The 14,702-nt window shown below is 42.9% G+C and overlaps 1 protein-coding gene across 1 annotated transcript in view; it reads right to left on the reverse strand.

Moving 5' to 3' along the window:
- Positions 1-14,702, reverse strand: part of DENND2A (DENN domain containing 2A) — a gene marked incomplete at its 5' end in the record, with an annotated part of 104,163 nt that overhangs the window by 53,104 nt on the left and 36,357 nt on the right. Inside the window, 1 exon segment of the mRNA XM_080665272.1 lies at positions 971-1,098. Coding sequence (XP_080521398.1) covers positions 971-1,098 — 128 coding nt within the window.

The following is a 14,702-nucleotide window of genomic DNA, read 5'->3' on the forward strand; positions in this document are numbered from 1 at the left end:
AGTCAAATCATCTTTTGTCACCATATATTTGATCCCCTTTATCCTTTACTGCATCCCCACCTCCCTTCCCTCTGGTAACCACCATACTGTTGTCTGTGTCTATGAATTTTTGTTTGTCATGTTAGTTCATTTGTTGCTTTCAGTTTTAAATCCTACATGAGTGAAGTAATATAGTTCTTGACTTTTTTTGTCTGACTTATTTTGCTTAGCATTATATTCTCAAGATCCATCCATATTATTGTAAATGACAGTATTTCATATTTTCTTATGGCTGAGCTAACTCACCAAACTTAAATACATACAAACTCTTGTAAATCTGAACCTGATTTTGGAATCTGAGAGAATTCTTCAGAGCAAGGCTCAAGTTTCTTTTTAATAGTAGACATTCAATTTAGCCTGAATTTTTGATGCCCCATTACTGCCATACTCCCACGATTTCAGAGAGTATGGTGGTCTTTAGTTTTCTTTCATTCAGTAATCCCTACATTACTGAGCATTTGTTATAAGCCAGGTATTTTGCATACCACTTTCTCCAGTCCTCAAACAACCCTGGAAGGTAGCTATCATCATCCTTAGTATACAGGCGAGAGAACTGAAGCTCAGAGATGTTAAGTCACCAGCTCAATGTCATGCAGCTAATAAATAGCAGAGCCAAGATTTGATCATGGATACTGAGGCTCCAATACTCCAGTGCAAATCATACTGCACTGCACTGCCTCCTTGGCTGTTCATCAGAGCCCTTCTTCTCCACCCAGCCCCCATGTTCTCTCACATATTCCATTGTGGTCACTCTCCCACCCACCTACTTGTTCTCTTTCATTTGAGTACATGTATGTTAGAGAGAGAGAGAGAGAGAGAGAGAGAGAGAGAGAGAGAGAGAGAGAGAGAGTTTTAAGCACCCAGCCCCATTTCTTCTCTCCCTTTCGCAGAGACACACTCATACCCATATACAGACATTTTGGCCTCTTACCTAGAATGTCTTCATAGACGTTCTCCTCTGATAAAGTGCATGTGAGCCCCAGCTTAGTCTGTGCATACCAGTCGACCCTGCTGTTCTCAGAGGAAGACTGCAGTAAATCTTCAAACTCATAGGACTTTCTGGATTGTAGCAGATGGGAGGGGAAAAAAAAACAAACAACAACCCCAAGATCTTGAATTAAATTAGGCTGGTTCAGAGAATATATACCGAAAAATTTTTTTTTCTTGGAAAAATTTCTATTACTGAAATCAACTCTGATGTTTGTAAAACAGGTGTGAAAAATCTTCAAATATGAGATGCGGTTTTTCGTTTTTTGTTAATCCTCATCTGAAGATATTTTTCCATTGATTTTTTTTTTAAGAGAATTGAAGGGAGGAGGAGAGTCAGAGAGAGAGAAACATCTACGTGAGAGAAACACATTGATTGGTTGCCTCCCACACGTGCCCTGGCCCTGGTGGATGGAGCTCACAACTGAGGTATGTGCCCTTGACCAGAACCCAGGACCTTCAGTCCGAGGGCCAACGCATATCCATTGAGCCAAACCATCTAGGGCTGATGTGGCTTTGACTTGAAAGAATGTGTATACTATTATGCCAAGTAAAGATATCCAAGTATATATCTAAAATACAGTCCCAAATTTGTAAGCAAACATACACAAAGAAAATAAAAAGAAGCAAGTAAAATACACAGCTGCTATCTCAGGACTGAGGGATGGCTCCTGACTTCTCTTCACTTTTACTTTTCTCTGGACTTTTTAAATGGTCCACAATGTTTACAGAGCACACGTATTAATAATTAGAAACGAGCAGTGATGGCCAGTTCAGAGTGCACCAGGGGCCCAGGCACCTCCCGCCTCTCACCCTCGTGGGTAGTATCAGAATGAAACTCCGAGGCCATGGACACTCCACCCTGCCCCTCAGAGATCTGTGGAAACCTGACCGGGTCTCTGTGGCCTGGTTCACGCTATGGCTTTCTACCACCCCTACCCCCACCTATATCCACATGGGCAGTCCTTGTTCTGATGGTGTTGATCAGAATCTTATTCACACACACACACACACACACACACACACACACACACACACACACACAACCACTCACCCTGAGTTTCTATGATTTTTGTAACTTAATTGAACAATTGGGAGGTCATAAGGTGGGTCATATTGGGAAACATACAAAACATCAGCCACCTCACAGGTTCACTCCACCTCCCTCCTCTTCTTCTCTCCTTCCCTATCCTTATCCAAAGTAAGCCAGATCTTACCCTGCCTCTGGTTGGAGCAGAACAGCCCTAACCACTCAGGCTCTGGAGTCTCCCCTTCCACTTCCAAGCAGATTTGTCAGGAATTTCTGCTGAACACACTCAGGCCTTCCTAGAAAGGGACTTAAGTGAACATGCAGTCCCTTGAGCTGACCTTTGTCCTGGCCCTTCACTCCTCCCTGGATGGGGTTCAGAGGGTCACAACACTCCTAAGGCTCTGAAAGCATGGCTCATCTCTCTTATTTTGTTCACTTGGGTCTAGCACAGTCTTCTAAACATGCTGCATGGTAAGTTGTAGCTGACTACTTAGATATAGTGCTTTTGTTTCTTCACTCACACTTCCAATCTCTCTCCAGCCCTTTGGGGAAGGTGCCCCAATGGATGCAGAGCCAGGATGCTTCATTCACAAGCCTTTTAACCTTGGATAAACCACTTAATTGGGCTGAAACTCAGTGTCCTGATTTGTAAAACAGTCACTACCTCGTAGGATTGTCCAAAGCGTAGGAAGGAGAATGTTTGCAAAGTCCTTAGCACCTAACGAGCATTCAACAATTACTATTGGGGAAAAGGGATCCAAGAATAGGGAAGGGTATGTGTGAGGGTCCTACTGCTACAGAGAATTTGGTGCATCTATGGAAAGACAGCCATTCAGCAAGGCAGGCCTGTAGGGAACAAGAGTGGAGAGTGCCGGGCAATGAGATGGCAGAACCAGGCAGGGGCCATCTGCCTGTTTTCCAAACTTTGAGGATTTCTTGCATTTTCAATCTTTCCTCTTTACTCCTTTCTTCCTCTCTTTTTAAAAACATGCTCAGGTTTCCTCTATCTTGAAAAATCTTTCACTTGAGGCAATGACCCTGGTAGTTCTGCTATTTCTCACCTTCCTTGCCAACATTTCTAACTGGGGAGACGGAAGGAGGAGGGGCAGACTATTCTGTCTACGTGTTAGCTTACCATAGTTCACTGGTTTTTCTTTCCTTTACCCTCTCAACCTGGCATCTCTATGTATCCCTTTTCTGAAACTGTCCCCTAAAAGTCACTAGTGATTTTCTGGTAAAATCTAACCACTTCCTTAGTCCTTTAAAAAGAAAACTTTTTATTGATTTTTAGAGAGAGAGGAAGGGAGAGAGAGAGAGAGAGAGAGAGAGAGAGAGAGAGAGAGAAACCGATGTGAGAGCAAAACATCAATTGAGCCCTAGCTGGTTTGGCTCAGTGGATACAGCGTTGGTCTGCGGACTGAGGGGTCCCAGGTTCGATTCTGGTCAAGGGCATATACCCAAGTTGCAGGCTCGATCCCCAGTAGGGGGCACGCAGGAGGCAGCCAATCAATGATTCTCTCTCATCATTGGTGTTTCTATCTCTCTCTCCCTCTCCCTTCCTCTCTGAAAGCAATAAAAATATATTTTAAAAACAAACAAAAAAACATCAATTGATTGGCTGCCTCCTGCACCCTCCCCACCAACCAGCTATGTGCCCTGACGGGGAACTGAGGGGAACTGAAGAGGCAAACTTTCAGGGCACAGGATGATGCCCAACCAACTGAGCCACATGGGCCAGGGCTCTTGGTCTTTATTTTACATGACACCGCTTTTCTTTACAAGACAGCTCTCAGATTCTACAGTGTAAGGCAGCAGTAGTTAATGTACCATCCATGGCCAGGGGCTTGTGTGTCAAATGTTGTGACTGGTCCTTGATGAGATAGGTACAAAAATTGAAAGTAAGCATTTAGAAACTTTTTAAGCAATTTGACAGAATGCATTTTTTAAAAAGTGAGTCTTGTATATAGTATTTTTTCATTTTCATTTCATTTCACTGGTATCCTATCTAATAAAGAGGGAATATGCTAATTGACCCTTACACTGTCACAAAGATGGTGGTGCCCACAGCCAATAAGGAGGGAATATGCTAATTGACTGCCCCGCCCTCAAAGATGGTGATGCCCACAGCCAATAAGAAGGGAATATGGTAATTGACTGCCATGCCCTCAAAGATGGCAGCACCCACAGCCACAAGATGGCGGTGCCCAGTCCCCTCAGCCCTGCTGTGCGCCTGCCTCCAGAGTCCCCCAGTCCCCTCAGCCCCTCAGCCCCCCAGGGCTGGCTCGAGGTGCAGGCAAGCCTCAGCTGTCAGCTGCCCAGCTGCCCAGGGCCGCCCAAGGCTCAGGTAAACAGGGCCGGCCGAGGCTTGTGCTGCCAGCAGTGGCAGCAGCAGAGGTGTGATTGGGGCATTGCCTTCCCCTGATCACTGGGTCGCCTCCCGCCCCTGAGGGCTCCCGGACTGTGAGAGGGGGCAGGCCGGGCTGAGGTACCTCCCTTCCAGTGCATGAATTTTCATGCACTGGGCCTCTAGTTTTATTATATTTTACAATAGTATTGTTTGACAAAGGATTAAAAACACAAGCACAGGGGTCATGGTGGTTTGAGAAGGCTGATGCAATGCTGCCCTAGGCTACTTCCCCTCGCACACAACCCTTTCTGGGCCTCTCTTCCTCTTTCTGGGCTATGGGCTTCCCAAGGCTTTCCCTCTTTGGGCTCTAAACTTTAATATCTCCACATCTAAATTCATCACCCCTTATCTGCACCTCATCCCCACTCCTTTATGAACTTGAACTTGTCACTTAGGGCAGGACAATCAAGAAAGGCCAAGCCAGAAACTTCCATGCTGGGTGTCTATGGTCTTAAGTGAGGTCAGAAAGCTAAAACTGTTATCCATGCACTGGGGTCCTGACTTATTAACAGAAGTTCATGGCCCCATCTCCCTCCCCTTGAGGTGTCTAGTGTGGAGAGGAGGATTGAGCTCCAGAGCTCTAGCAGATGGGGTCTGGTGGTGGTGGTGGTGGTGAAGGGGGAAGCAGGGCTGTGCTGTTTTCTCTAGGATGGGAATGGGCAGTGCTGTGAACCCACCCTGAACAATCCCTATTCTGGGACGCCAGGAGCCCAGACTGGCATTCACAGGGATCTTATTAGAGATGGAGTGGTGGTGGTCTGTGACCAGAGCAGTGCAAAGCCACAACTCCTGGGTTCTCCTGGTGAACTCATCTATACTAATTAAAGGGTAATAAGATAATTAGACCGAACATCTTCCAGATGACCTTCTGGACAAAGCCACGGTGGTGGGGCTGAGGCAGAGGCAGTTAGGGGCGATCAGGCCAGCAGGGAAGAGCAGTTAGGGGGGTCACGTCGGCAGGGGAGAGCAGTTAGGGGGATGAGGTCGGCAGGGGAGAGCAGTTAGGGCGATCAGGCTGGCAGGGGAGAGCAGTTAGGGGGATCAGGCTGGCAGGGGAGAGCAGTTAGGGGGATCAGGCTGGCAGGGGAGAGCAGTTAGGGGGATCAGAACAAAAGGTAGGTGAGCGGTTAGGAGCCAGCAGTCCCAGATTGCGAGACCGGCAGTTGGACACCCATTGAGGGGTCCCAGATTGGAGAGGGTGCAGGCTGGGCTGAGGGACTCTCCCCCCCACATGCACGAATTTCATGCACCAGGCCTCTAGTCAGATTATATTAGCCAGAGTCCTCAGTATGCCCACTACCTAAATCTGCTAGAAAAGAGGCTAACTGTTCAATGAGACCACAGACTCATCCATTCAACAACACCTATCGAGTACCAACTAAGTGCTTTACTTGGATAAGCACATTCAGACTTCGCCACAACTGTGTGAAGAATTACTATTATCCTTTTCATTTATGAGAAAACAGAGGCATAGAGAGGTAAGATAAACTTCTCAGTGTCACACAGGGAGAAAGTGGTGCTCCGGGGAGTCTGGTTGGAGGCTCATGCTCTGAACAACACGGGCACTGAGCAGAGCATGTAAGTACAAGGCAATGCTTGAGAAAAGCTGCAACTGCAGTCCACACATTAAAACAGGTTCAGTGTCCAGAGTACGAAGTTATGAACTTGAAATAATTTTTCATACAAAATTGCATTACACATTACTATGAATTACCCAGCAAGCACCCTATTTCCCTCATAATGTAACTAAATTATGCTATGAAGAGAAGCTGGAAGTTCATAGAAAAAAGAGTGGACAGCCAGGGGTTGCTTCCCTGGGAGCTGGGCAGCTTCTACCATAATGTCAGGAAGCCCCACTCCTGACAGCTGAGGGACAGAGTGACCACCACTTACAGGGAAAGCCTTGACTGTCTGGAATTTGAGCATAACCCTGAATAAGCTTGGTCTTTTATTTGATTTCAGAAAGGGACTACAGCTATGCTGTCGAGAGAGCTCTATAATTGTTTTTACTTTTTAAAAATCTCAGTTGAGTTAACTATGAAGCAATATCTGTATAGATCAAATTTTAAAATGAAAAATTATAAAGTACCTATGAAATAATATCTGAATAATTAAAATGTTTTATTAACAATAAATGCCCTAACAAAACAGATGTTTGCATGCTCTAGGCTCTCCAAGTCCCAGCGGACGGCTCACTTACTTAGAGTATACGTAACACAACCTGGATTATCTGTTGGGGTTTGTTGGGATGGGATTAGCCTGTATCCAAATGGCCACTGTCAGACACCCTGGGTTTTCAAGCCACAGTATGGATGTTTTTTATGATGCTTCCACAGTTCCAAGAACAATATCCTATCTAATAAAAGAGTAATATGCAAATTGACCATCACACCAAGACACAAGATGGCCACCCCCATGTGGACACAAGATGGCCGCCACAGGATGGCCTGCAGGGGAGGGCAGTTGTGGGAAGTTAGGGGTGACCAGGCCAGCAGAGGAGGGCAGTTGGGGGTGACCAGGCCGGCAGAGGAGGGCAGTTGGGGGAGACCAGGCCTGCAGTGGAGGGCAGTTGGGAGGGGACCAGGCCTGCAGGGGAGGGCAGTTGGGGGGGACCAGGCCTGCAGGGGAGGGCAGTTGGGGGGGGGGACCAGGCCTGCAGTGGAGGACAGTTGGGGGGGACCCAGGCCTGCAGGGGAGGGCAGTTGGGGGGGCCAGGCCTGCAGGGTAGGGCCGTTGGGGAGGGACCCAGGCCTGCAGGGGAGGGCAGTTGGGAGCCAGCAGTCCTGGATTGTGAGAGGGATGTCCGATCGCCCATTTAGGCCCAATCCCACTGGATCGGGCCTAAATGGGCGGTCGGACATCCCTCAAGGGGTCCCAGATTGGAGAGGGTGCAGGCTGGGCTGAGGGACACCCCCACCCCTGTGCACCAATTTCGTGCACCGGGCCTCTAGTGTTTATATAAGAGGTTAGCTATACTTTGCCTGTAATTTCCAACACATAAAAGGTACCACCAGTCTAAATAGCATTAGAAAAGAGCAATTTCTAAAAATTATAAACTTCCTAAAAAAAACTGATTAGAAGATGCTTATTCACATTGCAAAACTCTCATTTAATTTGCAAAAGAATTCATCACAAGATTTCTCTATTTCTGTATTAAAATGTTGGTTTTCAGGTAACCAAGTTCTATGCAGGAAGCCTGAAAGACAAATTTCAATCAACATGAAGCCACGGGGCATAAAAAACTCAAGGAGAAACCAAAAATCTTTACATGCCCAGTTTGTAGGGCCTGTGGGGAAGAGTTCCAGTTACAAAGTCTGATTTATCATTCTCCTCTGTTGGTAACATATCTGCAAGCAATGACTTCACACAGCTCCTCCTCAGCACTGTTTCTGTAATTTGCACAGATGCCTCCAAGGACAGGGGGTCCTCTGGTTCTGAAGCTCAGGTGGGTGATTAGGCCCCCGAAGAAGAAAAATATGTTTAAACAAACCATCCCACCATTTAGCTAAATCTTTTCTATAAAAATATTTTTTAACTTGAAAAAAATATTTTAATGCCTTTATTTATATATTAACTTTGAGAGAAAGGAAATTTCGAAAGGCTAATGATAGCCATATCTAAACTGGCTTCACTCTTGTTTAAATATTTCCACATCCAGCCCACATGTTTAATAAGCACCTTCCAAGGGTTGGGATGAGCTCATAGCTGGTAATACAAAGGCAAGAAGTCCCTGCCTTCGTGGAGCCCACAGACTGTTGAAGGGGTGCAACCTCCTTTCAGCCTGAGTTTGCTTCCTGGGCCCTCAAATTATCACATGATTTGTATACTTCTCAGTTTTAGAAATGCTGGAATGATCTTACTGGTCCACTGAAGTTTGCTAAAGTAGGTTATAATTTATGTAATATCCAAATTTCAACAACCAGTGCCAAATACTGTGATTTCAAGTAGTATTTTGAATGTTATTAGTGACTTTCTCATATTTTTGAAAATGAAATCTATAATAATAAAATCGTAATATGCTAATTATACCGGATGTCCTTCTGGACGACCTTCCGGACAAAGCCGGGGCTGCAAGAGAAGCCTGGGTTCCGGGTACCAGAGGGGAAGCCGGCGCCAGCAGCTGGGGGAAGGAAGGCCTACCCTTGCATGAATTTTGTGCATTGGGCCCCTAGTACTAACATAAGAGTTCATCCCACATCTCCATTTGGATGACGCACAGGGATCTTAAAATTAACAGATCCAGAACTGAACTCATACTCTTATTTCCCGCTCCCCACGAGGACCAGAGCCTCCTCCAGCAAAGGTCATTTCAGCAAAGGCTGTCACCCTCTCTCCTACTGCCCACCTCTAAACTATTCACAAGAGTTCTACCTGCAAAGTACTCTTGGAGTCCACCCACTTCTCAGTCCCCACTGCAACTACACCACAGGGTAACTCCAATACCAGCTGGCTCTTCCTCCCACCTTCTCAATTGGCCATCCTGTCACCGGTGACCTTTCTAGTCTCCATGCTGCTGTAGGGCAAGATCCTAAAAATGCAAATTAGATTGTGTCTCTTCCCCTTCCTAAACTTTTCAAATGCTTCCTATTCATCTTAGGCAACAGGCCCAAATTCTTGCCTGGTCTACAGGGTTCTTCGGGAGGCTGGCTCCAGAGGACTCTAGGGCCACACCCCTCTTGACCCTCTGGCCACACCGTGCAGTTCAGGTCCTCCAGAGGCCTGCATGAAGTCTTTCTTGCCCCAAGACCTTCACCTATTTGTTCACTCAAACTGAATTCCCATCCGCTGTCACCCTTCCCCGGGAACCTCAGGCTTTGGTCTGAGTGCTATCTCCCTTCCGATCTGGCCATTTCATGACAGGCTAAATACCATCAACCCCATCCATGCCCCCCGCCCTGCAACACACACACACATTCCCATAGCACCGTGGTTACATAACTAGTTGTGCACTTCCAACTATTACTAGTCTGTAAGGTCCATATGTGCAGAGTCTCATTCTATCTTGTTTTTTGCTATATTCCCGTGTCTAACACTACACTGGTTCACCTTAAATATTTGCTGGTTGAATAATTGAATGAGTATTTTTAAAGCTGGTTTTAACAGTTACATTTACTGCTTATAATGTAATCCTATTTTGGCAAACACAGATAAAGCAACTATATTCCTAGAGCTAATGGTTAGTTGATTGTTTTGAACACATTTCCTCCAGAATTATTTCTGGCCATGGGTTAAATAAGCCTAGATAGTCTGGGACCCAGCCACCACTTAAAACCCATAATATAATCGGCTAGAACCAGGGATGCCATGCTCTGATTCCCTCATCCACCTCCAGATGCCATAGACTCCCTTCTTGCTGCCCAGGCATCTTTCCCCACAGCCCACCACACCTCTGGGGAAAGGCCCGCGTACCACCAGCTGTCCAGAGTAGGGAGCTAGTAGGAGATTGCTTATGTCAGCTCTTGGCTTGCTCTGTTATCAGGTATTTCCACATCAAGGATTATGAATACCCACATTTGGATTCTGCTTTTCTCTATCCTAAATCCAAAATAGAAGTGTCCGAAGAAAAACTATCTCTATCCATCATTGTGTCTAAAATCCAACCATTTCCACATTCTGATGAGAACTAAGACAGGACAACCACTCTTCTAAGGTAGAATAACAACCACCCTCTCTACTCTCATCACTGTTTTCCAATGAACTACTATAGAAATAAACAAAATCAAGCTTCTCAGTACTTTTTGATTAGTTGTGGTCTACATCTCAAATTAATCAAACAATTTGTCACTTTGAAGCTGCTTTTTAAATTTTAAATATATTTGTATTGATTTCAGAGAAGAAGGGAGAGGAAGACATAGAAACATCAATGAGAGAAAATCATTGATCGCCTGCCTCCTACACACCCCACACTGGGGATCGAGCCTGCAACCCAGGGATGTGCCCTGACCAGGGAATTGAACTGTGACCTCCTGACCTCCTGGTTCATAGGTCGATGCTCAACCACTGAGCCACACCAGCTGGGCCCCTTTGAAACTTTTAAACATTCAGTTTTTGGACACAGCAGTGAGAGTTACCTCATGGATGTCATGTTGACTAAGGCAGACTCATAATGACAGGGACAGACCACAGCGTTGCTGGTAAGTGAACTTTAACCACTAAACTGATGGTAGCTGAGGGTTGCTGCCCAGCCAGAGCGCTATGGAGATCCCTATCAGTCCCGTAGAAGATGAAAATTGAGGAATCAATAACAGCTATAAAATGACTGAGGTTTCATGTCCTCAAAAAATTCTGAAAGTCTCATGCTAAGGTCCCAATGAAAGGCTGAATCTATATAACGCCAAAACAATCAGTCGACAAGTTGAAATTTTGGTCAATGCAGTTATTTGGTTAGATAATGACCTAAAAATCTCTGTCATATGATCAAATTAAACTAAAACAAAAAATCTGAACTCAAGTTAAAACCTTTGGGGTAAATAGATACATGTGAATTCAGGATGCTGCTTATACTTAAAAAATAACTTTTCTTGTTTAATGTCAGCCTTAAGGCATTCCTGTCAAAGTTATTAAATGTATGCCATAAAACATACACAACCAAGTTAATGCTGCTGTAGGAACCTTATCTTTGGAATTTCCTGACATTTCAGGGTTTCTCATTTTCCATTTTAGGACTGAAGGCATAAGGCCTTGCATTTAATTTCCTGGGGCTTTAGAGAAATGAAGAAAGAAAAGAGAAGGAAGGGAAGAAAGGAAGGAAGGAGACGAGGAGGAAGAAGAGATAAAAGAGGAAAGCGAAAAAAGGGAAGGGAAAAATAAAAAGAGAGAAAGAAAGAAAAACATTTTCTCAAACTGAGTATATGAATTCATTGGTTTGGCTCTTGCTGAGGTGGACTAATTGGTCTATGAAAATAAGCTGAATACATTCTCTAATGCACACAGCCTGGCCGTGTAATTCTAAACCTTCATAACCTCAAAATCCTTAATCATTTCTTTCTTCAACCTTGGCTTGGCTTTCCTACCTCAGGGCAGTAAGTCTGCCAAATGCAGAGTTGAGCCTTTTTTTTCTTTCCTATTTCTTTTTTAATTTTTTTTCTTTTAGAGATAGGACCACTATAAAGAGCACACTTTATTTTTTAAGAGCAGAAAGTGAACATCTTGCCCTAATCACCCCCATTGTACTATTTTAAACAAAATGTAAAATCCAAAGCCAAAATTCTTAAAACACAGCTGATGCAACCATATTTAAACTGGCCAAGAAAAATTTCATCTCTGGACTGTAACTAAGTAACTTTAGCTGGTTTGAAAGAAAATGCTAGAAGACCGAAAATAGCAGATGGTAGCTAAGAGAAAAATGATAATGGAAATAACTATTCACCAGGTTGATCTGTCTTCCCAATGATGACACAGATGAAAGACTCCAATTTCCCAGAATCTACCTGCCCCGGAGAGCGGGCCTCTTTGCAGAAACAGCCCAGAAAAGGGTGTGGGAGAGCTGCTGTTGGGAAGCATGGGGACGGGAGTAGAAAGTCACCAGAGTATTTAGGGCCCTGGGCTTGGCACTTGTTTGGGAAAGAATGTAGGGTTGGAGATGGATTCAAACTTTCTCAAAACATAAAGAAGAAATTCTCTAAATTCTTCTATAGATTTCACTGATACCAAAGCCTAATAAAGATAGTGCAATAAGTACCAAGTACAGGCCAGTCCCATTTATAGAATACTGAGACAAAGATCTTAAAATATTAGCAAATAGAATTTAGCAGTACATTAAAAATAATAAACCAAGACCAAATAAGAGTTCATACCAAAAATCTAAGGATGGGTTAGTATTAGATATAAATTCACTATTAATAGTCAAGGGAGAAGAACCATATGATTGTATAAAGTTGCTGAGGTGTAATTTTTAAAACTCTTAGTAAAATAAGAAATATAAATGAACATTACCTTGATAACATAAAAACATACCTCAAACAAGAGTGTTTGAGAGTGGAATACTAGAAACGTTACCATTAAAGTTAGGGATGAAATAAGCCTGCCTGTTGCTATCAGCACTATTATTTAATTCTGCTGTGAAAGTATTAGCCAGGGTAATGCGGTAAGAGAAAGAATTTGGAGGTATAATTTTTTTAAAAAAGGGTAAAATGATAATTCTTTGCAGACAATCCTATATAATAAGAGAGGAATATGCTAATTACCCATTACACCCTGAGGCATAACGACCGACTGCCTAAAGATCACAGATATGCAGGAGGGTGGGGCAACAAGGGGGCCGTGGAGAGCTACAGGAGGGAGGAAGCGACCTACTGGTGCACAGATTCGTGCGCAGGGTTATTAGTATGATTATATACATAGAAAATCTAAGAGAATCAACTGACAAACTATTAGAAACAATAAAAAAATTTTTAAGGTATCTTTTAAAAGAGTAATATACAGCCCTGGCCAGTTTGGCTCAGTGGATAGAGCATCGGCCTTCAGACTGAAGGGTCCCGGGTTTGATTCTGGCCAGGGGCACATGCCTGGGTTGTGGGTTCCATCCCCAGTGGGGGGCGTGTGGGAGGTGGCCAATCAATGATTCTCTCTCATCATTGATGTTTCTGTCTCTCTCTCCCTCTTCCTTCCTCTCTGAAATCAATAAAGAAATATATTTAAAAAATAAAATTAAAAGAGTAATATACAAAATAAATCATTTTCTTAAATATGAAACCAATATAATGAGAAAAAAGATTATATTAACAATGGCAACAAGAAAATGCTTAGGAATAAACTTAGCAAATATTAAGAATCACAATTAAAAACCAATTATATAATTGTCAAGTGGGTATTAAACTTACCAGGGTGGTCACCTCATAAGTTATAAAAATGTCTAATCACTATGTTGCACACCTGAAACTAATATAATATTGTATGTCAATTGTAATTTAATTATTAAAATAAAAAAAATAAAAACTAACATTTTGTGAGTGGAATTTGATAGTGCTATATAGAACATTTAGAAAAATAGATGCAAGAATAGTTAAGACATTTTTTAAAAAGGAGAATAAGAGAATAAATAAGAGGTTTATAACTATTAAAAGGGAGACCAAATGATCATTTTTTTCATATGACATGATAGAATACGAAGAATGTCCAGGAGAACCAGCTGACTCATTATCAGCAACAATAAGAAATTTCTGTAAACTCTATTAGATATTAAAATATATTAATATATTAAATAATTAAAATATTTGGTATTGGAAAAGAAACAGATACCCTGATTAAACAAAAGAGAGCCAGAAAACAGTAACAGCTAACATTTATTGAGCCTTTACTATATCCCAGGCTTTGTTTTATGATTTACACATATTTACTTATCTTCTTCACAACTTATGAAGTGGTTATTATAATTATCACCATTTTATTTATTTGTTAATTATTATTATTATTTTGTTGTTGTTGTTAATCCTCACTGGAGGATATTTTTCCATTGATTTTTAGGGAGAGTGCAAGAGAAAGGGAAAGACAGAGAAAAACATCTATGTGAGAGAAACACATTGATTGCCTCCTACATGAGCCCTGACCTGGGCCCAGGCCGGGGAGGAGCCTGCAACCAAGGTATGTGCCCTTGACTGGAATTGAACCCAGGACCCTTTGGTCTGCAGGCCAATGCTCTATCGGCTGAGCCAACTGGCTAGGGCTGATTATCACCATTTTAAGTAAAATGAGGCCAAGACAAATTTAGTAGCTTGTCCAATGTCACACAGCTAACAAGGGGCAGAACTAGAAGTACTCTGGCGCTAGAGTCTTCTCTAATGCTATTTACTGCTCATCACAGCATTGTTTGTAAACTGGAAACAACACAAGTGTCCATCAGTAGGGGAACAGCTAAATAAAAAATTATCTATCCACATGATGTAAAGAATGTGGTAGTTATAGAAAAGTGGAAGAAAAAAAAGGAAGGTGGTAAGATGGAAAGATCTCAATGATATTGTAAGTAAAAAAGAGTATAAAAAGAAAGAATATATAGCATGCTTTCACTTTTAAAAGACATAATCTTTTACATACTGTAAATTTATATAAAATTCTAGAATATACAAAGCTTTTTCCCTAGAAGAGAACATAAGAAATTATGTTTTAGGGGGGTGGGAGCGGCTGGGGAGAAGTCAATAGGGAAGAAAGGAGACATATGTAATACTTTCAACAATAAATAATTTAAATAAATAAAAAATTTATGTTTTGGCAGCCAAAAGAATCCTACCTGACAGACCATGT

This window comes from Plecotus auritus (assembly GCF_963455305.1).
Source record: "Plecotus auritus genome assembly, chromosome: 4".
Lineage (NCBI taxonomy): Eukaryota > Metazoa > Chordata > Mammalia > Chiroptera > Vespertilionidae > Plecotus > Plecotus auritus.